At 53.6% G+C, this 24,711-nt stretch overlaps 3 protein-coding genes across 3 annotated transcripts; 1 reads left to right on the forward strand and 2 right to left on the reverse strand.

The window, feature by feature from the left end:
• Positions 1–3,434: 3,434 nt before the first annotated feature.
• IUM83_13074 (putative secreted RxLR effector protein) lies at positions 3,435–4,931 on the reverse strand (the record flags this gene model as incomplete). Its single annotated transcript, XM_067937732.1, has 1 exon — positions 3,435–4,931. The coding sequence occupies one exon, from the start codon at positions 4,929–4,931 to the stop codon at positions 3,435–3,437; it is 1,497 nt and encodes a 498-aa protein (XP_067795689.1).
• A 2,699-nt stretch (positions 4,932–7,630) lies between these two features.
• On the forward strand, positions 7,631–11,944 carry IUM83_13075 (AAA ATPase domain-containing protein; the record flags this gene model as incomplete). Its single annotated transcript, XM_067937733.1, has 1 exon — positions 7,631–11,944. The coding sequence occupies one exon, from the start codon at positions 7,631–7,633 to the stop codon at positions 11,942–11,944; it is 4,314 nt and encodes a 1,437-aa protein (XP_067795688.1).
• A 1,829-nt stretch (positions 11,945–13,773) lies between these two features.
• On the reverse strand, positions 13,774–15,025 carry IUM83_13076 (uncharacterized protein; the record flags this gene model as incomplete). The annotated part of the gene is made up of 4 exons (XM_067937734.1): positions 13,774–13,875; positions 13,956–14,619; positions 14,724–14,940; positions 15,010–15,025. The coding sequence occupies 4 exons, from the start codon at positions 15,023–15,025 to the stop codon at positions 13,774–13,776; spliced, it is 999 nt and encodes a 332-aa protein (XP_067795771.1).
• Between the last annotated feature and the right edge of the window lie 9,686 nt (positions 15,026–24,711).

The following is a 24,711-nucleotide window of genomic DNA, read 5'->3' on the forward strand; positions in this document are numbered from 1 at the left end:
GGCCGGGCCTCTTGCGGAGAGCGAGCTGAACGAGTTCAGCTCGGATGCGATTGACTTTATCAATAAAAGACAAGCCGTAATTCGGTTTGTCCAGGACACGATTGCAGCTTCTGTGGATAAACAGAAGCTGAACGCCGATAATATTGGCAGGGGCAACACAAATGAATTCAACGTGAATTTATTGGTTTTGTTATCTACTCAAAACCTGCCCAAACATGCAGTTTCGGATTTCGGAGCAAGCAAGCTTGCTCCGCGCTTCATCGGGCCATTCACGGTGATGGCACGCCACGGTAACGCATACACGCTAGACATACCATCTAGCATGCGGCTGCACCCGACATTTTATGTCGGGCGGTTAAAGCCATACCTCCAGCACGAGCCAAGTGGCTCGTCTGACCCGAAGAGACAGACTCGGCAGGGGAAACCCTCCTTTCCAACGCGTAGTCGCGCTGGAGCAGTTAATACAGTCGGGTCTACAGCCCGACCGGCACGTTCAAGGCGGTCTGGGAGACCGCCACAGCCGGGACACGAAGGTACACAGCGTCAACCTATGCACTCTGAAGGTACTCCACGACCGTCACTTGGTCGTGGAGCAACACGAGATGAAGGTCAACACGGCGTTGACCATCGGGGCGTGTTTCCACCACCTCCGCCACCGCTGCGAGACGCACGCGGAGAAATTCGCTGGATCGTCCAGCGAATTGTTGATCATAGGAAAACAATCCGAGGCCCGGATTGTTTTCGCATTCGCTGGGGAGGTTTCCCTCCCCAACACGACACGTGGGAACCACGGAACGTCCTGATGGAAGACGTTCCGGACATGGTGAAGGAGTACGAAACCCAACACGCACTACCAGCAAGAAGGTAGTGCGAGCGCTGTAGTAATCTACAACGCCTGACGACTCGCGTGCTAGATAATTAGCACGGAGACCATGAAGCTTTCAGGTATACATATAGTATACCTGTTGTGGTCGCGATTGCTAATACGCACCGCCACCTGGACGGACAGTGCGCACGACGCACGGACACCAGCCTCCACCGCAACAGCGTGGAGTTGCTAATACTTGCCTCATTTCGAGAAGGACTCGAAGTGCATTGGCGCTTGCTTACCCGATCACGGTAAGCAACAGAATTTCGCTTAGAGATGTCGACGCACAAGCGCGGTCGACATCGCAGAATCGTACACAGACACTGTGTTGTCTGTTCCCGTGGTAGCGGCGCACCTCGCCCTACCGCGCATGGTACTCAGCAACAGAGAGATTACTCTCTGTTGCAATGGTGGTCTTCAGCTTGATCGTGCTCATTGCGGATGAGTATGGAAATCCCCAGCACAAACAATTGACAAGCAGTCAATATTAATTGACGTGTCGAGACCAACACGTCTAAGCTTAACGGGGGGATGGTGTAACGGGGTTACACACACAAGTGACAACAGTCACTTGTGCATGACAACGATCACAAGTGACAACTGTCACTTGTGCATAACATTTGTCACTTATGGTTTAGCAGATAAATATCTGTTAAAGGTTTTAGATACTTCCTCACCTTGGTGTAAGTCACACCAATGGATACATTGAAGTGGGCCACCACAATTAGTGGTCCACACCTACCCAAAGATCCTATTGGTAGAAAGCAGCATCTTTCTACCAATCAGAGACATGCATATTAGCGGGGCTCTGACAGCCAGCCGCTGCCAACCCCTTTCATAGATGATAAACAGTTTTTAGCATATTTAGGAGGAAGATCAATTTACAAACAATACAGTTCTCATTTTACCTTAAACTACCTATTTGGTGTTTTATTTGAGTTATATTATACTTGTGGACTCAAGTATAATTAATTCAAATTATTAATAAACTCCTACGCTTCCTCATACACGTAGCGCGACGTGTAAGCTAATGTAGTGAGCCATAGTAGGCCCACTACAGCCGGGTCTTCCAAGCCCCTCCCGCTGCTGTACCTGTCATGGCTGACAACAAAGAGAAGCCTTCGCCTGCGCTAATGGACCTCCTCAAACGCCAGTCCGAGCAGATAGATGTCTTGATTCTACAAAACAAACGACTCGACGAGATGATGTTAGCAGTAGAAGCGCAGCTATATATCCTTACCAATGGTACAACATCATCTGAAACGGCGTGCGATGGGGTGACGGACGCAGTAACCGAGCAACAGTCTGCTCAGAACACTCTTGCCTTCTTGAAGGCACACGGCTCCTCAGCGGTCGCAGCCTGAAGGCGCTCCGGCAGATGCAGAAACTTGGAAAGCTGGACAGTCATATCGCACAGCTCCACGAGCGTGCTGAGCGTGGCGATGTAGTCGATCCTACGCCACCTGCAGCTCTACCAGCATTCATTCGACTGAAGCCCGCGCGAGGTTAACCTGAAACTACAGTACACAACATAACATACTGCCACAGACAAAGTTAAAGCACCCTTATAGCATAACACACTTCGCTCATCAAGGGACACCAGCTTAAAGTATTCCACAACACCACAGTCTGCAATGAAGTTCTTCGTATATTGACTTGCACTTGATAGCTACTATATTACAAATAACACTGCCACAACCATGAAGTTAGAAAAGGAATTCACCAGTTAATTGAGCATAATATTTACCAGCATCTCGCGTCCACGCTAGGATCGGTGCAACCTGCGCCATCTTCAGCATAATATTTGCGTCTTCATCGTATCGCGCGAAGCCGTGGCGCTACATGCTATAGCCATCTTCTCTTGCCCGACGCGTCGCCAGCACCTCCTCACAATTGCCTCGTCGGGCATCAACGCTCGTTGCGGGCTTGAAGACCAGCAGCTGCATCACGGTAGGCACGGCATGGTAGGCATCACCATGACGAGCGCCAGTATCCCGCAAATGCCCTTCTCCTCCGAGCGAGTGGCGCTCACACGGAAGCACTACCGATACAGTAGACGTCGGGCTTCACCGGCCAGGACACTTGGCAACGCCATGTGGCCGCGGACGACAAGCCGCTGTCGCGCCGCCTCCGTGGCCTCCACCCTCGTCGCTGTTGCCTTGCTATCGCCGCCCTCCTTGTCTTTCACCGCCACGGGGTCGTTGCCCGTCACGGCTGCCGTCTTCGCCGCCGTTGTCGTCTGAAGGGGGATTTCTTTGTCGCCCCACCAGCCGTCGCAATCCACTCTGTACCAGTGTTTTGGTACACAAAGTACCGGTTCGGGTTGGACGCTGGTCAGACCCGTTGGAATTTTGACGGTATGGCCAAGTTATTACCATCATCGCAGTTAGTACCCAAAAACTTCAATTCTGACACTAAATATTGCGTGTAAATTGCATTAGAGACCTAGATTGCAACATCATATCGCTTCACTGCGATGCAAGATCGCAATGACACATAATCCAACAAACTATCTTTTCCAATCACTGCGCGGACCTATACCAATTACTAGTAGTATTTATACGCGCTAGGCATTGACTTTTGGTTTGTTTGCTTTGTAGAATGCTTTGTATCCGCGCCAAATCTCCGCGTTTGGGTTCGTCATCCACGTAGCCTTCTCCATGTTCAGCATTTTCCAGATCTGAGGCGGCTGCACACCATCCCGGAGCCACTGCCTAAATTGCGCATCCTGGAACTGCTTTGCCACCTTCTCGGTGCTAGGCACCTTCTTCGCAGCCTCTAGCATCTTGGCCAGCTCTTCGTCGCCGTAGAACTTCGTGAACGTTTTGATCATCGTCGTGCCCTTTCCAGGATTCTGCGCATTGAACAGCTTCGCGTAGCTGATCCAGGTCGTCAAACTCGGGTTGGTGAGGAGCTTATCCACCCCATCGTCCAGCTTTAGTAGTTTGAACACATCATCCGTCGACTTCGCGTCCAGCCACTGCTTAAATTGTGCCTCTTGCAATCGTGTCGCCATCTTCTCCGTGTCAGGCACCTTCTTCGCAGCCTCCAGCGCCTTGGTCAGCGCTTCATCACCGTAAAACTTCGTAAACGTCCCAATCATCGTCGTTTGCTTTTCAGGGTTCTTAGCGTTATACCGACCCAAGTAGCCGACCCAGGTAACCAAGGCCGGATTGGTGAGAACCTTGTCCACATCTTCGTCGAGCTTCAGCAGCTTGAACAAGTCGTCGCTGGTTAATCCCTTTCGCACCCACTCCTGGCCCATGGCAGTCTCCAGCTTCATGGAAACCCACCGCATACGCCTGACTCGGGGCTTCGCCCCAGCAAGGAAAATCGCCGCGAGACCATCATCACCGTAGCGGGCTGTCAATGTCGCGATCATCACCGAGTTGGCGTCGTTCTTGTTTGCCATTACCACGTAGTTGTACCACGAATTCAGCTGCGGGGTCTGGAACAGGTCATAGCCGGCTTTGTCGAGCTGCAGCATTTTGAAGACCTCGTCCGAGGTCTTCCCAGCAGCCTTCCAGTTCTGCCTCTGCTGAAACGCCAGCATGGCCGCCATCCTCTTTTGGCTCGGGTCATTCAGCGCGTACTCGATCTTCCTCGCCAGAGCCAAATCGCCGTAGGACTTGGAGATTAACCCAGCCAACGACACCGTCTTGTCGGGGTTCTTCTTATTGAGAAGAGCGATGTACGTGTTCAACGTCTTGAGCTTTGGGTTGCTGAACAGCGTATCCAGTCCGCCGTCGAGCTTCAGTCGCTTGAAAATGTCATCCGCGGATCTTTTCCTCCAGAGCCAATACCGAGCCTGGACGTTGTCTGTGATCTTGGACCCCAGCGATTTCACCCATTTCGTGAACAAGGCAACACTGGGAGCGGGGACGGGGAGGGCTCGCTCTTCAGAGTCGTCATCTCGGAGGAGTCTCAACACAGCGGGCTCTTGGTATTCAGCCCCAGAAACGAGATCGCCTGAGGTTGATTCAAGCTTCCTCGCGACTGCGTCACCGTTTGTCAGCAGGACCGTGGCGATCAAGAGCAGAAGTGCGACGGACAAGAAGCGCATGGCTGGCGCTGGACTCGGCTGGAGATTCAGCTCCGAGTGATGTAGAGCGAATTGCAAAATGGGCAAGAACAAGGTAGGCTGCGCTCACCCACGGGGTGCTTTGGTTGGTCGATTGCGGTGCGAGACTCGCTGACAATGCTTCGAGACGGGAAGCGTCAGACACATGTCGAACTGGTCAAGGTGACAAAATCGCCCAGAACTCCGTTTTCTGCGCAGCCAAATCTCAAGACGGATCCAAGAACGCGATGGTGACTTGCACCTGCCTGCCCACTATGTACTGTATCTAAAGTCCTTAAGGACTTAAAAATCAACAGCCTCCACCCCAGGGAGCATCGAAAAGCTGGAGCCCATGGCTCCCATAGCTTCCGCCATAACCCCTGGACGGGGTCACACTCGAAGAAGCAATACGCAACAGTCTCGATTGCCTGGAAGGGCAGTGTTGACACTGCAATTTGCACCGTTGCCTTTAACCTGTGATGCGGTCTGTTGGTCTCCACGTGCACCCTACTTAATCCACCGCCTTGACCCTTTTGCCTTCCCCATTCGTGCTAGGAGATGTAGAGTGCCGAAAGGTGGAATGAACAGGCAGCGACGCGAATAGACTGCGAGTCCGGAATTAGGCATTTTTGCAAAATAGGATGAGGCATTCTGCATTTTCTCTTCACACACTGCCTTATTTTGAGAGGCCTGGGTGTGTATAGATAGATGATCCTGAGCTGACGTAAGGAGATTCTGCGTGATCCCCTCCTTTGCGACGCTGTAACTGCGGGCAAGTTGCGAACTGAGTTCATTAAATTGTCTAAATTTTAGACACGCAGGTTTTCGTCCTATCCTACTTCGATCTGCCCCGCAACGAGGGCACGCCCTCTAGGGCAGCACGCTCCGGCTCGCAGCACTAATGGCTCTCGATTATGACAATACATGTCATGTTGATTATGTGATGCCGCCGTTGATGCAGTACCTTGCGGCATGTTGTTGCACTCCTCGAGGCTCAGCCGGCCGAGTGCAAACTTGTCAGAGTGAGGAGAGGCGAAGGTTGGTGAGCTGGTAGGGTAGTTGAGGTTGGAGAGTGGAGGAGACTTGTGGACTTGAGAGTAAATGTGAGAATGATTCATTTTTGTTTGGAGCCTGCTATGGAAGCGAGAAAACCTTCAGCACTGCCAGGACATGTAGGAATCTAGCTACTCATACAAATAGACTGTTACCCATTGCACCTACAGGATGCAAACTTGAATTTGCGCAGTCCGGTCCAGCGGTAGATCACATTGAAGTCATCATTTGTGTCAAGTAAATCTTCGATCGCCGAACACATGAGGAAAATACAACACATGTGTCATGGTAAGTGCATGTAGCACCGTCGACGTGGTCCTCGGCGGCGTCGCTGTCGCTGTCGTTGCTCTGATAGTCGTCTTCGTCCATCACATTCGATTTGGATCGACCCTCGATAACTGGCATAACGCCTTCAGTTCTTGCTTTCAGCAAGAAGAGCAAGCAAGCTAAGATAGCGACGTCTAAATGGGAACATCCATTTCAGCAGCAGCATCTCAAAGTGTATCGAACGAGCTCACGCCATGATTTAAGCTGTCGAGAGAATTCGCTCTTAGACCAGCTGCACCTCAGGTATGGCATCAAACCTAACGGCCACCTCATTTTGAAAAGTAAACCCCGCGATTTCTCTGAACGTTGTAGTGATTCAGCACGTCTTCTGTGATCAGCGAACGTGTTCGCTTTTCGAGTTCGCATAGTTCTTTTCACCTCCAGATGGTGCGAGCTCCGCGGCCCGTTTCCCCTAGCACGGCTCCAGGCCAACGCATGACCCACGCGCAGCAGCTCGACCTGTTCAACTTCCGCGAGCGGCGCGAGAACGGCACGGCCGTGTCAACATCCAAGCAGGGGCCGACTACAGCGGGATGAACCGAGCCACCGTGAAGGCCATCTATTGGCACTTCAAGAAAACCCAAGTCGCAGTCGAGGCCGCTGCGACTTGGGTTTTCTTGAAGCGCCAGTAGATGACCTTAGGAGGAGGCGACTGAAGAGGTCAACAACGACCACAAGTTGTAGATTGGTGACGATGCTGAACAGTCGAAACCACTGCCTGCTGTATTGAGACTGTTCGAGTCCCTTGACCCCATTCCTACGTTTTCAAAATGACTCATTTTCAATTTTAAAAAGAAAAAAAAAACTCGCCTCCTGTCTTTCAATGTCGCCACAGTACTTTGCAGCCCGGTATATCTACATGTATTATACTGGGAAATGAGGGCGGGGAGGGGGGAGGGGGGGGGGGGGGGCAGTCCCAACGGATTAACTGCGTGCGCGTAAGTCGCCTTGGCGCAACCTTCGCGCCACATCAGCCTGAATGATGTCGACCCAGCACCTTCGATAGATAATATTACATGGCAGTCGAACTCTGTTGTCACACCAACAACAACTAAAAGAAAAACTGTATCAGTGCCAGCAGCAACCCTTTCCCGCACTGGTGTTCCCAGCCAAGTCGCAGACGACCTACTGTTGATATACCTGCATGGGTTTGCTAGTTGATGTCCGGTTCGACACTTGTCCTGGCCACGTTGAAGTAGCCGCATCTGATACAAATTACAAGATCAACATACAAACGGCAAGTCGAATCTTGCCCTCGCACACGATTGGCCAATCGCAAATCGCACGCGCCATTTCAAAGCCAAAAAGACGCGGGAAACGACATGGCTACAGCGGACGACGCGGCCGCGCAGCTCTGGGCGGCCGTGCGCGGCTTCTCGGACGCGGAGCTGCGGCGCGCGCAGCGCAGCGTCCGCCGCCTCCTCCGCGCGCGTGACGCGCGGGAAGATCCCGCCCCCGACGGCGCCTGTAGCCCCCAGGACGCGGCCGTGGAGCTCCAGCTCGGCGCCAAGACGCAGCGCGTGCGCGCGGACGACTTCGTGCACGTGTTCCTGGACCATTTGCACGGGCAGGTGCAGCAGCACGCGGACGCGCGCGTCTCCGCGGACGGTGGGGGCTCAGAAACCAACATGGCTACACCCGAGAGCAACATGGCTACACTGCAGGACGAGGACCAGTTCCCGCAGCTGATGCGCACGCAGAGCAACGGCCAAGTGGCCCCAGCCAAGACGCCCAAGAGGCGGATCACCACCACTCTGCTGACGCCCAAGGACTCGACGGTGGTGGCTCGACCAGTGCCTGTAGCCATTTCGTTCCCGCCCCTGGGGGCGTCGGAAGGCACGAGACCCCCGGCCTGGGCCAAACAGTCCCTACTAGAGAGACGCATGGGCTCTTCTACCTCTACTTTCAGCACTAGCTCTGCTTCTAGTGGAGCCGCCACGCCGTCGGCGTGGGGGCCGAAAAAATCGGTGCAGCCACAGCAGCCGATGGCCTGGGGTTCCACTAATTCATTGGGAGGTGCAATGAACGCGCCGCCGGTGGCGACGACCATTGCACCCAAGAAGAAGGGGGGCGTGGACTCAACAACGTCACGCCCCCCGCAGCAGCTTTCGGCGAGGAAGAAGTCCAACCAGGTGACCCATTTGCAGCCTCGTAGCCCCAAGAAGAGCCGAGTCAAGTTGAACGAGAACCAGCTAGCAGAAGAGGGAGAAGCTCCTGTGGTCGACAAGAGCTCTTCTGTCGCCAAGAAGGTCGACGTGATGCCGGAACCGGAACGTTCGTCAGACGAATTCCAGGTGAACAAGCAGGCGGCCAAGCTGTACGGGTTCCTCATCAAGGAGCGGTTCGTCAAGAGCACAAGCGCGGAGCTGCAGGTGCTCATCAGTCTGCTGTACCGAGCTGATTGCGCGGCTTGTGGTAAGGGCGGTGGGGGGCAACCGGAGAAGGCGACTTCGTGTGGCGAGCCCTCGGAATTCTGCTGGCGGGTGCACTGCCTTGACTTCGCAGAGATGGTGTTCCTTGAGATCGAGCCGGTGCTGGCTCACCTGGGCACTGATCTGCTGGGACTGGTGAAGCACAGCTTGCGGGACGCGGAAGGCATTTGCTCGTTGATGCTGGAGCGACTGGATGAAGTGTCTCGCCGGCGTGAAGAGTTTCGCGTGGCGGAAAGTGCTCGCATCGGTTGCCAGCTGCCGATCGAGATGAAAGCGAGCGCAGTCCGAGACTTCGCAATCCCGTTCAACGAGGAGACCGACTCGCGCTTGCACTTTCGGACACCCGAGGAATCGCTCCTGTATACCAACCGTGAGAAGGTGCGGGACGGATTCTTGGGTTTGCTACGCCAGTTCCAGCAGAAACAACACAGCCTGGTGGGTATCGAGAACGCAGGAGTTGCGGCGGCCGCCATTGCGGCTGCCCGAGAGTTGCTCTCTGAGGTTTCTCCCGAGAACCGGTGGTGGTTCGCCAAGTTTTTCGTCCAGGAGCTGGTCCAGGTTGGTTCTAACCCCTTCGGCGAAAGCGACAAAGACCTGGTGCTGAAGATCATGGCAGATAAGCTCGTCGTGAAAAACCCAGACCGGCTGCGGAAGCTGCATCGCCGATTCTCGAGCCAGAAGCCGACGAACAAATCCCCTCAAGCGCAGGTGCACGCGACTGGAGGTGGCTCAAACAACAACAATACTAGGCCCAACAGCAAAGTGAACAACAACTCGCTGCGCAAAACCCGACAGGACATAAAGGGTACGACGAGCGAGGACGATGCAACCAAGAGCTTCACAGCGACACTCGACCGCATGCGTAGCTTCTTCACGGATAATCAGCTCTTCTTCTTCCACTTCTTGCACAGTTGCGACAGCTACGAGTTCTCGGAGCTCGTTAAGCACCAGTTGGAACGGCAATTCTACGCCATTCGTGATACTATGCCAGCCTCTGCCGATGCTCGCAAGGACTTCACGGAGGTGGTGTTGAGGCTCAAGGTAGTGGCGAAGTTCCTCGGGTATCTCCGGTTTTCACCTCAGTGGCAAGTGACGTGCTCGATTCGCCAACTTTCTGCGCACAACGCTGCTTTTAAAGCTGTTGAGCGCGAAGGCATCAGCACGTTAGAGGTAGCTCGCGACTCCAGTCTGGACGTCAAGAAGTTGCTGGAAGACAGCATCCTGGAATCATCGATCTCCAAGTGCATCCCATGGCTCTGCGACTACCTGTCCATGCTGTCGCTGGACAAACTCTCGTTCGGGACGACATATTTCAAGCAACTTGTGGTGTTGCTGCATCTTCTGCTCCGCTCATCGCGCTTGAATGCTCTGGGTGAGACTGGATTCTACGTCGCGCTGCAGATCGAGCGCATTTTTCGTGTGCTGAAGCTGGATGCTGGTTTCCTGCTCGGCGAAGATTATCAGTCTGGTGATTTGCTTCCGTCCTCGCCTGTGCGCTTGGCGCTGGCGAGTGAGGACGATCTGTTACCAGAGTCTGGAGCTGGAGAGGACCACTTGCCGTTTTTGTACAGCCAAGTCTTCGTCCAGAGCTGCGTGAGTGAGCTGGAGGATCTTCGCGGATTCATCCAAACTCGCGCACAGCCGACACCGCGGAGGAAGCTTTCGATCGGCTCCGGGACGATGATCACTGGTCACCCAGTCGCGCTGATGCGCAAGCTCCGACCGTTGCAGGTTGTGATAGAGGATGACCACGGTGTCGACAGTACTTCCTCGTTCGTTGCAAAGCACAGCAATGTCGTACGCGCTGCTAGTCCAGGGATGAAGTCACCCGCGACCGGGTTTCCCAGCAGCTTCCCGCCGGTGCTGGAGGAGAACGACGAACTATCCGAGGCAGTTTTTAAGGTGCATCCGAAGTTGAAGACAGTGGTGGAGTTTGTCGTCGGGTCAGTTACGACGGATATCTGTGAGCACGTGATGGCGCACGTGGTGACGCCACGAGCTGATGGTCTCGTTGATCGATGTGCGTCGGAGAGTGGGCTGCTGACTATCGGTCGCAGTCCAGCAGCGGTTGGCGAGGATGCTGCTCTCGCTGCTCGAGCATCGTTCCAGATGATGATCACCTCGAAAACTCGCCACGAAGCGAACTTTGCTGTTGTAGCTTCACTGCAAGAGGCCCTGCGGCTAGGAGAGGAGCGTATCAGCGCTGCGGTTCCTCCGTTCATACCTCCGCCATCGCACCCAACACTGACCAACTCGATTGTGTTTGTGGCGCTGCAGCGCACTCGCGGAGCCTTGAAATCGTTGGTACCGAAAAGCTGTCAGACGGAATTCGTGAAGCGCGTAGCCTTCCGGAACAAGAGTTTGCTGAAGGATCTTGGCGCCGGTTCTAAGGTTGCCGCTGTTGCTCTCCCTTCTACTGCCGTTGGTGCAGCGACATCAAGAAGGAGTGACACCGAAGCTACCAACCTAGAAGATAAACAGCGACGACTAGAAGATCAGCGTCTTGAAAAACTGAAACGATGCAGCGCTGCAATATTCAAGAACGCCAGCTCCAAGAGTGCCAGCCTTGAAATCTGGGAACGCCAGGTGGCAATCCTTTCGCAGTGTTTGGACGATTTCTCCAGCTCATTAAGCGAATGCGTTCAAGCTGGAGATGTGACTCAGTCTGCAACTTCTGCGCTGAAGAGTGAGGCACTGGCGCTCTGGGATCTGGTGTGGCGTGCCGTGACATCGTGCCTGAAGTTTTGGGGCTCGTCGCTGGATGTGTTCGCTGCATGCGAGCTGATTTTGACGAGGGCAAAGCGCGTGCAAACTGTCGAGGGACTTTTCAATGAGTTTGTGGTTGGTCTCACACAGGTTCTCAGTGCAGCGGTGGAGTGCATTGGGGAAGGCTCTGCGGTTTCTCGAGTGCAGTCCACACTGACGTTCGTTTTAGACTACGTGATGGGCCTGCCGTGTCGTCTTCCTACCACACCTGAACATGTCGAGTTAGTCAAGCGATTCGCGGTCCAGGGAAGTTCTCAGGTCGTCATGAATTTGCGTTCAGTGGTATCAGCTCAGGATTCGGATCGTCGACTAGAATTGAACTGGGAGCAATGGGCGGAGCCACGACAATCGCTACAGAAAGCTGCACTCTCTCCTGAAGCGCGGTTTCGATTAGACGTGTGGAACGCCGTCGCGTCCGCTACAACCACTGCCGCGTAGTTGTACGCTAGAAAATAATACGTGTAAACAATTTTGAAACTTTCGAGCGTGCTCGAGTTGTTCGACCTTCGCATGGACCTCGAGTTGCAGGCGCCCGCCAGTTCGCATCTGTCGTGGTCTCAGTGTGTAGTAACTTGGCGCTGTAAGAGAATGAAAATCTACATATATTGCGCTTTACTGACCGCTTCACTCTATCAGGTGAACGAGTATGCCCGGAAACTCCTCATCGTAAGCTATATAGTAGGCGCGCCAAATATCCGCGTTCGGACTGGCGGTCGAGTCCAGCTTCAGTATTTTCTTGTAGATGACGCCCGGGGTATTATTTTCGGACATACAATGCTTGAACTGAGCGCTCTGCAGGTTCTTCGTAAACTGCTCGGTCTCCGGGTTCTTCGTGGCCGCTTGAGTCATTGCCGCCAGTTTCTCCTCACCGTAGATCTTGGTGAACGTCTGGATCTTCGTCGCCTCTGCGAACGGATACTTTTGCCTTCAAGTGTCTGACCCAAATATCGAGGAGTGGATTGATGAAAAGGTAGTCTCCAGCCTCGTCAAGTTTCAGGTGCTTGAACATGTTAGCTGGGTAGTCTGGATTAGCCCGCCATGCGCCGGTACCGTCATCCAATGTACCCAAAAGCTTGACGGTACCCCTTTCTCCGTAGGTCTCCGTGAAGGCTTCCACCTGAGTCATCGCCTTCTTCGGATTCTCCTTGTTGTAAGCCTCTAGGTAGTTCAACCAGGTAGCATACTGAGGACTATCAAAGAGCGCGTCTGTATCCTTTTCCAGCTTCTGCGTCTTTAGTATCGAGACTAGAGTGAAAGAGCGCTTCAATCAACGACTAAGCTGTGCTGCCTCCAGTGTTGCGGCGAGCTTGGGTTCGCTATTGCATCGGCCATCTATTGTGAGAAGACATGACAGCCCAACTTAATAGGCTCTAAAAGTATTAATAAAACAGCTAGCTGAGCTCGTTTTATATGAACATAAAGCGTACAAGTCGGAGATAAAAAATGACATTGGACAACAATCTAACCTTTTTCGACTATAGTTGTTGCAGGGAATACTGGTGACTTCGACCCAACGATCGGATGCTGGAACCTACTAGTACCTGATAGTAAATCACTCCGAAACTCAGTTTCTTTGTTTCCTAGTACCAGTACCTGCACCCAGGTCCCGTAATGTGCATCCACTACATCGCGCTGCTCATCGCTGGTCTCGTTGCGAGCACCGGTACTTGCGCTGACCAGGGCGGATTTTAAAGTAGGGGTTGCTGAGAACTCACAAGCGTCAAGATGAAGAAGAGAGAGCTGGGTTCTTTACGAGCCTCTACCTGGGTCATTGCCCCGGCGAGAACTTCCTCGGGATCTTTTTGATTGGCCATCTTCACCTACCTCCAGCAACTGGGACTCCTTGTATGTCCGCGTGTAGAACCGTGAAGACCTGATCTGGACGCATTGACAGTCTGTCCTTCATTCTTCAACCCGTCAAGAAGAAAATTCACCTGCACGCTGTCGACTTTGATCAGAGTAGGGATGGTGAACACAGCTGGGGTGTACTCCACTTCTGGTAACACGTAACGCAGAACGGATCCGTAATACGTTGAGGGACTTTAGAAACGGGCGAAGTGTCTCTCAGCACTAAAGAAGCGCGGTCAAGTAAAGAACCCCAACATGATTTAAAACTACAAACAGCTTGATAGCGCATGTAGCGCGTTGTTGCTTCGTGGCGTCGATGGAAGTCTTCTGGAATCTTCATCTCTGACGTGCTGTAGTCAAGGGAAAGGATACAACTTTTTCTGGGACACATTCGCCACAACTCAAGTGCCTCGAAGTATCTAGCGACGCGGAGGGATAAGCATGGGTTTGCCTCCGTTTGCGTTAGGCCCAGCGAGTCCCATGTCTGACAGAAATGTATCCATACGTGCGGCCTCCTTGGCCTATCCGTTGACAAAGCAATGCACGCAACATGTTAGCCCCAATCAATCGCAAATATTTCTCTCCGTGAACACACGAGTACCTTAAGTTCCGCGAGTTTTTCCTGCTGCTCGTCCTGCTTGCGGCGCCGCACCGAATCCCGCTGAGCCATCCGACGCTTCAAGTCATCGTCGCCGCCTCCACGTCCGCAACCCATGAGGAAATCATCACTCAGGTCGAGTCCGTCGCGTGCATCCTCTCGATCTCTCGCGGCGCCGTGCAGCTTCACGCCGAGCTGCCGTCGCTTCTCAATCTGGGCCTCTCTTCCAGTTGCCTTCGGCGCCAGCTCCTCCATCACCGCATCGCGGTACTCTCTTTCTCTTTTACGCTCCACTTTGCGTCGTTTCCTGTCCTCGTCCCGGTTGTCTTCGTCCTCTTTTTCTTGGCGTCTATCACGCTTGTTTTCGCTCGTCTCCTCGAAGCGCGATTTCTCACTCTCCCTCGACCTCCCAGAGCTCAGCAAATTCTCCTTCCTGGTGGCCACGCCCACCGAGTCTTTAGCCGTGGCCAGCTCGAACTTCTCCTTCTCCCCAAGTTTGGCAACAAACTCCCAGCGGTGGCGGGTGCGCTTGGTCTGCTCCACGATTGACTCCGGCAGCCCCTCGTAGAACATTTTGGCCAGCTTGCCTCGGTTCCATTTCCTGGCAAACTCGTCGGTGAACAACTCCGTTGCCTCCTCGGTGGACAGATCGTCGACGTACTTGCCCCTACATGATAATAAAACAATAAAATAAAACAATCGATTAGAATAAAAACACGATCAGGTTTCTTTTCCTCTCTCTAAAAATAGAGTCAAGTTTTGAAGTCGCACTTTGATTGGGCTAGCCAGACACGAAATTCGGTCTGGCGCAGGAAATAGTCCTCCTCCGCGACCTGTTTAGCGCCTTTGGGCAACTTCTGCTCTTTTTCGTGATGGCGGCTGCTTTTGTGGCTTTTGGGGCGGGACGACCGGCCCTCGTCGTCCCTGCGGCTGGAACGGCGACTGGAGGAAGACGAGGTCTTCCTCGAGTCCTTACGCTCCTTGTCGCCTGTGTGGGACAGCAGTAGCAGGGTAGATAAGGGTGAGAAGAAGAGGGAGGAGAGAGATGCAGACGCACGGTGGTCTCTGCTCATTTTTGGGCAATACGGCGGCTAATTGCAATATTGAAATATGATGGTATGATGCAAATATATCAATGCTAAAACAAAATTTGAAATCTTCATGCGCTGCTTTTACTCCACTTGGATAAGTTCCCTCCACTCGACTAAGTGCGAACATTAGTGATTCGCCATGACATCCCACGTTTTCTTGCTTAGGTTTTGCTAATTATATTCGGCGTTTTTGAGATGTTCGACTCCCCTATTTCTGGTATTGGGTGTTGTTGAAGAGAGAGAGTAGATGCGGCTCGGTCCACTCCGCTGCAGTCGGCCCCGGATTGGATGCTGACTCTGTTGGTTGCTGCCACCTTCCGGTTTTCGTGTCACTCGCGGAAGTTGAACAGGTCGAGCTGTTGCGCATGGGTCGTGCGCTAGCCTGGAGCCCCCCCGAGGGACAACGGACCGCGGAGCTCGCACTATATGGAGGTGAAAAGAACTGCGAACTTGAAAAGCGAATACGTTCGCAGATATCTCAGAAGACGTGCTGAATCACTACAACACTCATAGAAAACGAGGGGTTACTTTTCAAAAGGAGGTAGCCGTTAGGGTTGATGCCATAACCGAGGTGTAGCTGGTCTAAGGGCGATACTCTCGACAGGGTGTAATACCCCTTGGTGGGCGGAAACGTAAATTTATAGCGATAATTTCAGTTTTTGCAGCTGCAGTAAAATGAGATTTGCTCAAAAATTTACACTGGTTACGGATTTAAGCTAGTTTCCTCACAGAGTGAGTAAATCGGTGAAACGGATGTGCCCATTTAGACGTCGCCATTTTAGCTTGCTTGCTCTTCTTGCTAAAAAGCAAGAACTGAAGGCATTATGCTTGTTATCGAGGGTCGATCCAAATCGAATTCGTTGGACGAAGACGATTATCAAAACAACGGTACCGCCAGCGACGCCACCGAGGACCACGTCGACGCTGCTACATACACTTACCATAGCACCGTATAATGTCATATGCAAGAGTCAATGGTGCCAATGGTCGAGCCGGAGCGTGCTGCCCTAGAGGGCGTGCCCTCATGTGGGGGAAGATAGAAGTAGGATAGGACGAAGAAACCTGTGTCTAATTGAAATCAGTTCGCGACTTGTCCGTAGTTACAGCGTCTCAAAGGAGCCAAAGTGAGGGGATCACGCATCTTAACATCTTAACAGAATGGAAGCTCGTCTTGGGGGAGGGCGTGCGAAACGAAGAGTGCCGCCCCCGCAATGAAAGCTTCTAGAAGCTTCCATAGCCTCCCTATGTCTGCCGATTGTATTTTAACTTGGTTTCACTATACCTACCGTAAAAGGTGAGTCATTCCTATATCTGCCTCCTATTGGTTACTATTTCTACCAATCTGATACACTCACCCCTACTCTGGCTTGCGCGTCCCTTCAGACTTGTCATTCCCGAAAAAGAGCGAGAGCCGCGCTGCTGCATCAGGGGTTCGTCCGACCTGTCGTCCCCCACGCTACGGCCTGGTCGGTGGAGGCTTGGGTAGATCTCTGATGGTGATGGTGGTGCCTCCCGTGGCTACTCCTGTTGCCGGCATTTCGCCGCTTGCTCCTGATCGGCCCGTGTCACCTCCGGCGACACCACTACATGATGTTTCGGCCGCGCTGCCTGCCTCGCCTGGCGCTGCTTGCCGGCAGCACCCGCTGATACCTTGGACCGGTTGCGCCGACTGTGGAACCTGCAAGTCCTGCCCGTGCCCCCAGTGATCTCGACTCCGGGTTCGGTGTAGAAGACGAGTGGATGTGGAAAGAGGTCATCCGCGGCAGCCAACAGCCTGACTTTGCCGTTTCAAGCCTGGTTCCAACAAGTCCGGCTTCCTCGCCTCCAGTGTTTCCTCCAGCGTCGCCTGTGGTTCCGGATGGTGCTGTTGCTGCGGTTCCTGCAGTGTCAGGTGACCTGTCTCCAGTATCGCGCCTTCGTGAGCTGATCTTTGAACTTGAGGTTGAAGGATGGAGCGGTGACGAGATGACGGCTGCTGCTACCGGTTAAGACAGCTCGGCTTCCAGCGCTGAACCAGGGGCTGACAATCCGGCCTCTGCAGAGGTTAGCTCGGGTCTCTTCGATGATAGCGATGATGAAGATGACAGAGTGGTGACGAGACGTCTAGCTGGCATCCACCTATTCCTCCAGCGCCTGACCGCCATCCGTCGAGTAATCAGAATAATCACTGCGATCCGACGGGTCGTGGGACTACAGCGAGATCGTCGACATCGTACGCTTGCTTGATTCTCATGAAGATCCTCCGCATCGCTGTTACTTGGTTCAGTGGAAGGGTCGTCCACTGCAGTTGAGCTGAGTTTGGATGGAGCAGCTCGATAAGCCGTGGCTGCGTCGCATGATGGATCTAGTTGATACTTGGAAACGTGTGGGATCGTCGAAGCCCCTCATGCGTTGGGCCAAAGAGCGTGACGAAGCGTCTGAAGCTGGAACCTGTTTCATGGACGCCTTCCGATCTGCGCTGTACTATCTCGGTCAGCCGGACTTGGTTACCATGGCAATGTGGGATGCATTCGAAGACACGCGTCCCTCATCTATCCAGTTTGGTGTGTCGCGTGAGGATGTGACGGAGTTCTTCAAGCTACTTCAGCGACAAAGTGTGCCTTTGAACTACGACCACCTTCTTCAAAATGTTCTCAAGCTCGAGCGCCAATGTCGCAACGCTTGGTGACTTTTGTCGCGATGTTACCGCTGGTGTTTACATGGTGAGCGCGGGTCAAGATGGCCTTGGGCACTGCTTCGTCGTGGTGAAACGTCATCCTGATCACCGCGTCATTGCTCTCGATAACTTCAAAGCTGGTAAAGACCCACCGATGGACTTGCTTCCTCTGAGCGACCAGCTATGGATTCAGCATGTGAAGTGGATGACTCCAGTGGATCTGCAACCTGGATACAAGTGTCGTCACGACAAGCGCAAGTCGATAACGCAGCGAAAGCGGGAGAAGCGCATGAAGCAACAGGAACAACAACAGTAGAGGATCTAGTACGGGAATACATGTAGGCTGTTGAGCACCCCTTCAATTGCTCGCGCTTCACCGTTTTCGGCGTTTCTTTCGTCCTGTTGCTTCAAACTCCGCGATGAGACCCGGGACTTGCGATAAGTTCTCAATTGGTTGTCAGGTTTGCTTTACCTCGCCCATCCACTCCACAAGATATTGGGTCCGTCGTTTACGAGTGCGTTTTCCACGTAAACCCTCGACGACCTGGCCAATGCTGCCGTCTGCTAAAATAACTATGCTTGGTCTTGACAATCGAGTTGGTTCCTTATACACCTTTAATGACGCAGTTTTGAAGACAGGATATAGCTTCTTCCCAGCTTGGATGTTGAGTTCATACGCGTGGTTGTGGATCTTCCGCACCACTGTGTACGGTCCAATCCATTTCGGTCCGAACTTGGTGGAGTTTGGCAAGTGGGCGCGCTTCGGGTCCAGGTTCTGCGTGCTCAAGTAAATTTTGTCGCCAACCTCGAAGACTCGTTCAACACGGTTTCGATCGCAGACGTCGCGCGTTCGTTCTTGGCCCTGTGCTAATGCTTCACAACAGCGAAAGAGGATGGTTGCTTGTCGCTCGTGAAACTCTGCTCCGCGTCGACTCTTTGGAACTATTGCGAGTTTCTCATATGCAAGTTGAAGCGATTTCAGTGGGATATAGCCTAGATCGGCTTCGAACGGCGCGAGCTTCGTGCTGGAGTTAACAGTAGAATTGACAGCAAACCCAGCATTGGCGAGATGGATGTCCCAGTCATCTTGAAGTGGACCAACGAAACATCCGAGATACTCTTCCAAGGTTCGGTTCATGTGCTCCGTTTGACCGCCTTGGGCTCGGTGTGCTACGGTCATGCTCCGTTTCGTCCCGATGGGTTTGAAGACATTTTGCCAGAAGGCAGACACGAACTTATGGTCGTGGTCGGAGACGATATTTGCCGGCATGCCGTACAGCTTCCAGATTTTGGATGCTCAATAGTTCGAGCAAGCCAGGAGGCTCCGCCAACCGCGGCTTGTTTCTCCGACAAGGCTCACAGTCGGCGACAAACTTCTGGATTGACGTCAACATCTTCGACCAGTACCAATGGCGCGCTAGCGTCAAGTACATGCACTCAGCACCGGGATGGCCACCATAGTTGGTGTCATGACACTCACAGATAATTGTCTGGCGCAACTTCACATCGTTGGGCACGACAATACGTGGAACGTCATCTCCCGGTGTCTGGTACCAGAGCAAGTCGTTCGCTTCGGAGTAGCATCGGTACTTCTTCTGATGCTGGTGCTCGCGCTTCGGCCTCGAGTCGGACTTGCGTCGCTTGAGCACTGTCAAGATTGTTTGAGCGTCACGGTCCTTCTTGTACGACTTCTTGATTCGAGCAACCAACTCGGAATCACCGGTTACCTCGCTGATTGCCAAGCTGAAGGACGTGTCGTCAAAACTCGCAACACTCAAGTCGTGGAAGAACTTCGTCTCTGGCTGCAAGTGTGACCTTCGGCTCAATCGTCGTCGATGCCGTTCTTCGCACCGTGGAGATACGAGAACATCGGCTGGTACTCCGCAAATATATCATACCAGCGCGCGAGTATTCGGTTTGCCATCTTCTGCGCGAACAGTCCTTGGACACGTTTGTGGTCCGTTTCAACAATCGGTGGCTTGTCCAGACAGTAGATTCTCAATGATGTCAACTCGTGTACGATCGCTAGCAACTCCTGCTGCTGGGTTGGGTAGTTGAGTTCCGCTGACTTCTTCTTGCGACTGGTATACACGACTGGACGCTCAACCCCCTCCACAACTTGGAACAGGACTCCACCAACAGCGAACTTGCTTGCGTCAGTACGCAAATGCATGGGCTGGTTGAAATCCGGTAGGTATAGTACTGGTGGGTTGCAGAGTCGGCACTTCAGTTCCTTGAAGTTCTTCAGTTGCTCATCGCTGAAATTGTAACGGGGTTGAACGTACAAGTGGCTACAAACCACTTGTGAATTTAACAGATAGGTTATCTGTTAAACGTTTTGGATACTTCCTCACATTGGTGTAAGACACACCGATGGATACATTGAAGTGGACCACCACAGTGAGTGGTCCACACATACCCAAAGATCCTATTGGTAGAAAGCAGCATCTTTCTACCAATTAGAGACGTGCATATTAGCGGGGCTCTGACAGCCAGCCGCTGTCAATCCCTTTCATAGATGATAAACAGTTTTTAGCAGATTTAGGAGGAAGTTCAATTTACAAACAATACAGTTCTCATTTTACCTTAAACTAGCTACTCGGAGTCTTATCTGATTTAAATTATATTTGCGTGTTCAAATATAATTAACCTAAGTAACTACGAAGTACTTACGCTTCCTCATACACGTAGCGCGACGTGTAAGCTAAAGTAGTGAGTCAAGTTAGACCCACTACACCTGGTAGCACTTTGTAGTCCGTCCAACGACCGACTGCTTGACGTTCGTACGAGGTGTACGAACGCGGAGCCGAGAACCACATGAGCACGGAGGTGCCCACGGAGAGCTCCAACACGCCTGCAACGCATGTTGCACGCGCTGACTGCCCCCACCTGTCTGACCCAGAGTGGGAAGCCCTCCACCGACTGTCGACAGTCATTGGAGAAGCGGCGATAGCTACGATGCTGTGTACGCCGTCGCCGACGGAGCAACATGGTGTTGCTCTGGGGTTCATCATGAAGGAGCAGCGTCATGCTGCTTCCTCAGTGACGGCGTCATCAAGGACGACACCGCGTGCTCAACCATTAAAGTTGAGCGTAAGCAATTACGTGGGAAGAGAGGGCGAGCCTCTCCTCCGATGGCTTGTCGAACTCGACACAGCCATAGCGGCTCGACGCATCGTCGACCCGCTGTCGAAGGTCGCGTTCGCCATGTCCTGCCTTGGTTGACGCGCAAGGAGTTGGGTGTATGGACGCCGACTCTCCGATCCTACCTGCTTCAGCACGTACGAAGTGTTCAAAGAGGAGCTCAAACAAGCGTTTGAACCCCCGCAAAACGAGTTCCGGTCGAGGACGGAGTTCCTCGACCTTCAGCAGGGTAAGCATGACGTCCATGCTTACGCGCAGCGCGCACGATTTGGTATCAAATATCGTGACTAATCCGATTGACGAGGCGACCAAGGTCGTCACGTTCATGAAAGGACTTAGAGATGGGCCTGTGAAGACCTATCTCTTCTGAGATTACCCGAGTACTCTCGAAGCTGCAATCAACCTTGCCATCCAAGAAGAGTTTAGCCTGCGACAGGCTAAACTCCATGCAAATGTACCGAGGCCGCAACCGCGCCCGGTAGCGAGGACGGGAGGTCCGGAACCAATGGACCTCTCGAACGCAACGGCTGCTGGCTACCAGCAGCACGGAAGTACTGTGCGATGATTTCGTTGCGGAAGGATCGGCCACATTACCAGAGAGGGCACGGCTCCCGTGCACTACAATGGTGGCCGTCGTGGCGATGCTAGGCATCGCCACGAACAAACAAAAAACGCGACCATCCAGACGGCGCGGGACGCCCTACTGGTAATGCAGTCACGCGTGCCGACATCGGGCACGCGACACTGAGGACTGCAGCCCCCCAGTGGGGCCAGATCTCGCTGCAAGAAGCAAGATGACAGGCCGAACCTGGTCATCTTGAAGGTAACGTCGAAGAGAGCAAGCGACTCTCTTCGAGCATTGGTAGATTCGGGCGCATCGAACAACTTTGTTCGACTACGGAGCCTGCCGAGTCTCGACTTCGAGGAGGTAAAGGTACCTCGAAGTCTTCTGGAAGTTCGATTAGCAGCAGGTGCCATCGTGAAGACAGAGAAGCGCGTCGTGAACGTGCGCTCCTCGCACAAACAACGAGTGTTTTTCGAACACTTTATCGCCCTGGAACGGGACGATAAATTCGATGTGGTAATGGGCATGCGGTGGCTTGCACGGCATGATCCGGTAATAGACTGGAAGAAACGCACGCTCGTGCGCTTCGGTCGCGACTGCGGTACTGAGAGCGATGGCTCTGTTACCGCAGCGCACGCACCAGCAGGTGCGCGCGACTCGCCAGTCGAGACAGCGCTTAATGCCGCTGTCCCGGAGTGCCCAAGGGGTGCGCGAGGATGCGCACAAGTGGGATCCACGTCGGCGGTGCTGCCGACATCGGAAGATGAGGGTGTGTCGGTTCCGGGAACCAACACTCGCGTTCAAGTACGCATGGGACAGTCCTTGACCCGAAGAGGTCAGGTCGGCGACGACGCGTCGACTCCGGGAGTCGACGCATCCTCGGTGATGAGGGGCTCCGCCAATAACTGGCGCTAAGGTGACAAAGGCGTGTCAACTCCGGGAGTTGACGCTGCAAACAGTACGGACGGTTGCAAACGTACCGCACTGACGCAATGTGCATGCTGTCGTGCAGCCGGGCTGCACGAAGGAAAATGCGGTCAAGCCGGGCTTGATATCGCGCGCCCGCAGACAGGGTCTGCCGGCGAAGGGAAACATTACCGTGCAGCCGGGCTGCCCGAAGGAACATGCGGTCAAGCTGGGCTTGGTACCGCACGCCCGCGGATAGCGTCCGCCAGCGAACAACTGTCCACGGCCGGGCCTGGATCAGAAGAACCACCGTACAGAGCCGGGCTCCGCACAACAAGAAGACGGCGCACGCGAAGTACGCTGCGCGAGTCTCGGTCCGGGACCGAGACGCAACAAGAGCAGTCTGCTGGGTAGACTGAGGCGGTGACACCGGACGTGGAGACGCTAAGCGTCTTGACGCCCACCGATACTGAATTCCAGTATCGTGAAATGGAACTCGATAATCCTCCGACGACGGCGTCGGAGTTAACTTCGCTTCCAGTCATGAGCTAGAAGCGCTTCACGCGCGACTTGCACGATGGACGCATCGATCAGGTCTGCGTTCTTTCGGACAGCGAAAGACCGAAGAGCGAGAGCGAAGAGCTGAGGCAGCTCTTCATTGGGAAGTACCACTGAGAGTGAAGACACTCTCAGTGCGAAGACGAAGCGAGAGCGCTTCGAGGAACAAGGTTGGGACTCGCTGAAGTCGAGTCCCTATTACGAATTATTGAAGGAGTACAAAGACGTACTCCCGGAAGAGATTCCTGCGGAGCTTCCGCAGGATAAGGGCATTCAGCACGAGATTGATCTCGTGTTGGGCACGAAGTACGGTGTCACGCGGCAGTGGCCACTGCCGCGAGAGCAAGTAAAAGCAATCGACGACTTCTTTGAAAGTCGTCTCAAAGCTGGACAAGTGCGGGAATCAAAGTCCCCGCACAGTGCTCCGACGTTCTGTGTCAAAAAGCCACAGGGCGGATGGCGCATCGTTCATGCGTATAACAAGCTGAACGATGCGACGGTACCGGCGCAGACGCCGATACCGCGAAAAGATGTTATTATCGATTCGATGGCTGGGAGCACCGTTTACAGTGCTCTCGACTTGCGAGACGGATTCTATCAGATCCTAATGCGTGAGAGCGATATCCCTCTCACGGCAGTGAGCACGCCAAGCGGCATGCTCTGGGAATGGCTAGTGATGCCACAGGGGCTTAAGAACGCCCCTGCGACTTTCAACAGGTGCGTGACGCACTTGTTGCGCTCGGTGCGCGACTTCGCACCGAGCTACTTCGATGATGTATTCATCCACCGCCGGGCTGTGGACGGGAAGACCGACGTAGAGATGCACAGGGTGCATCTCCGGAAGCTACTTGAGCTTATGCGAAAGCATAAGCTCTACGCGAACCTGAAGAAGTGTATCTTCGGGGCGAGCGAGATACCCGGGTGTCTCGTAGGGAAGAATGGTGTTCGCCCTGACCCGGAAAAGGTCAGAGTGATTGATGAATGGCCAACACCTTCCAGTGGCAGGGAACTGAGGCAGTTCCTTGGCTTGGCCACGTACTTGTGCAAGTACGTGGAGGATTATGCGGGCAAGATCCGTCCGCTATCACAACTTCTTAAGAAAGAAGCTGTGTGGAATTGGACAACCGATTGCCAAAAGGCATTCGAAGCAGTCAAGCGGGGCTTGACTGAGGCGCCGATTTTGGCAGTGGCTGACCAAGATCGTCTATTCCACGTCGTATGTGACGCATCCGATTTCGCGATCGGATGCGCGTTGATGCAGCACGATCACGAGGGCCGTGATCGTGTCGTCTACTACCAATCGCGTCAGCTGAAGCCAGCTGAGCGCAACTATCCGGTGCATGACAAGGAACTCCTTGCCATGAAGTATGCACTCGCAAAGTTCCGAGTGTATCGACTTGGAAGTAGACCGTTTGTGGTCTACACCGACCATGCATCACTGCGCACTGCAGTGAAGTCACCACACATATCACAAAGAATGGCGAGATGGCTCTCATTCTTTGTGGAGTATAACTTCCGGGTCGAATACAAACCCGGAAGATTGAATGTGGTGGCCGACGCGTTATCACGTCGGCCGGACTACGCAGAAGCTGCTGACGTCAATGCCATTGACGCCATGCGATCGAGCAACCCCACATCGTCTCTGTTGGACGATGTGAAGGCCGCGTACGCGCACGACGCGGACACGAAGCTCTTGCTGGCCTATGACACAGCACCTTCTGACAAGACTCGTCAGAAGCTGCCCGAGCACCTTCGTGCGCGTGCACACCGATATCGGGTGCACGACGGACTGCTTCTTTATAATGCAGTCGACGACAACGCGATCCGCGTTGTCGTGCC

The sequence above is a fragment of the Phytophthora cinnamomi genome (assembly GCF_018691715.1).
Source record: "Phytophthora cinnamomi strain GKB4 chromosome Unknown Contig19, whole genome shotgun sequence".
In the NCBI taxonomy this organism is placed as follows: domain Eukaryota; phylum Oomycota; class Peronosporomycetes; order Peronosporales; family Peronosporaceae; genus Phytophthora; species Phytophthora cinnamomi.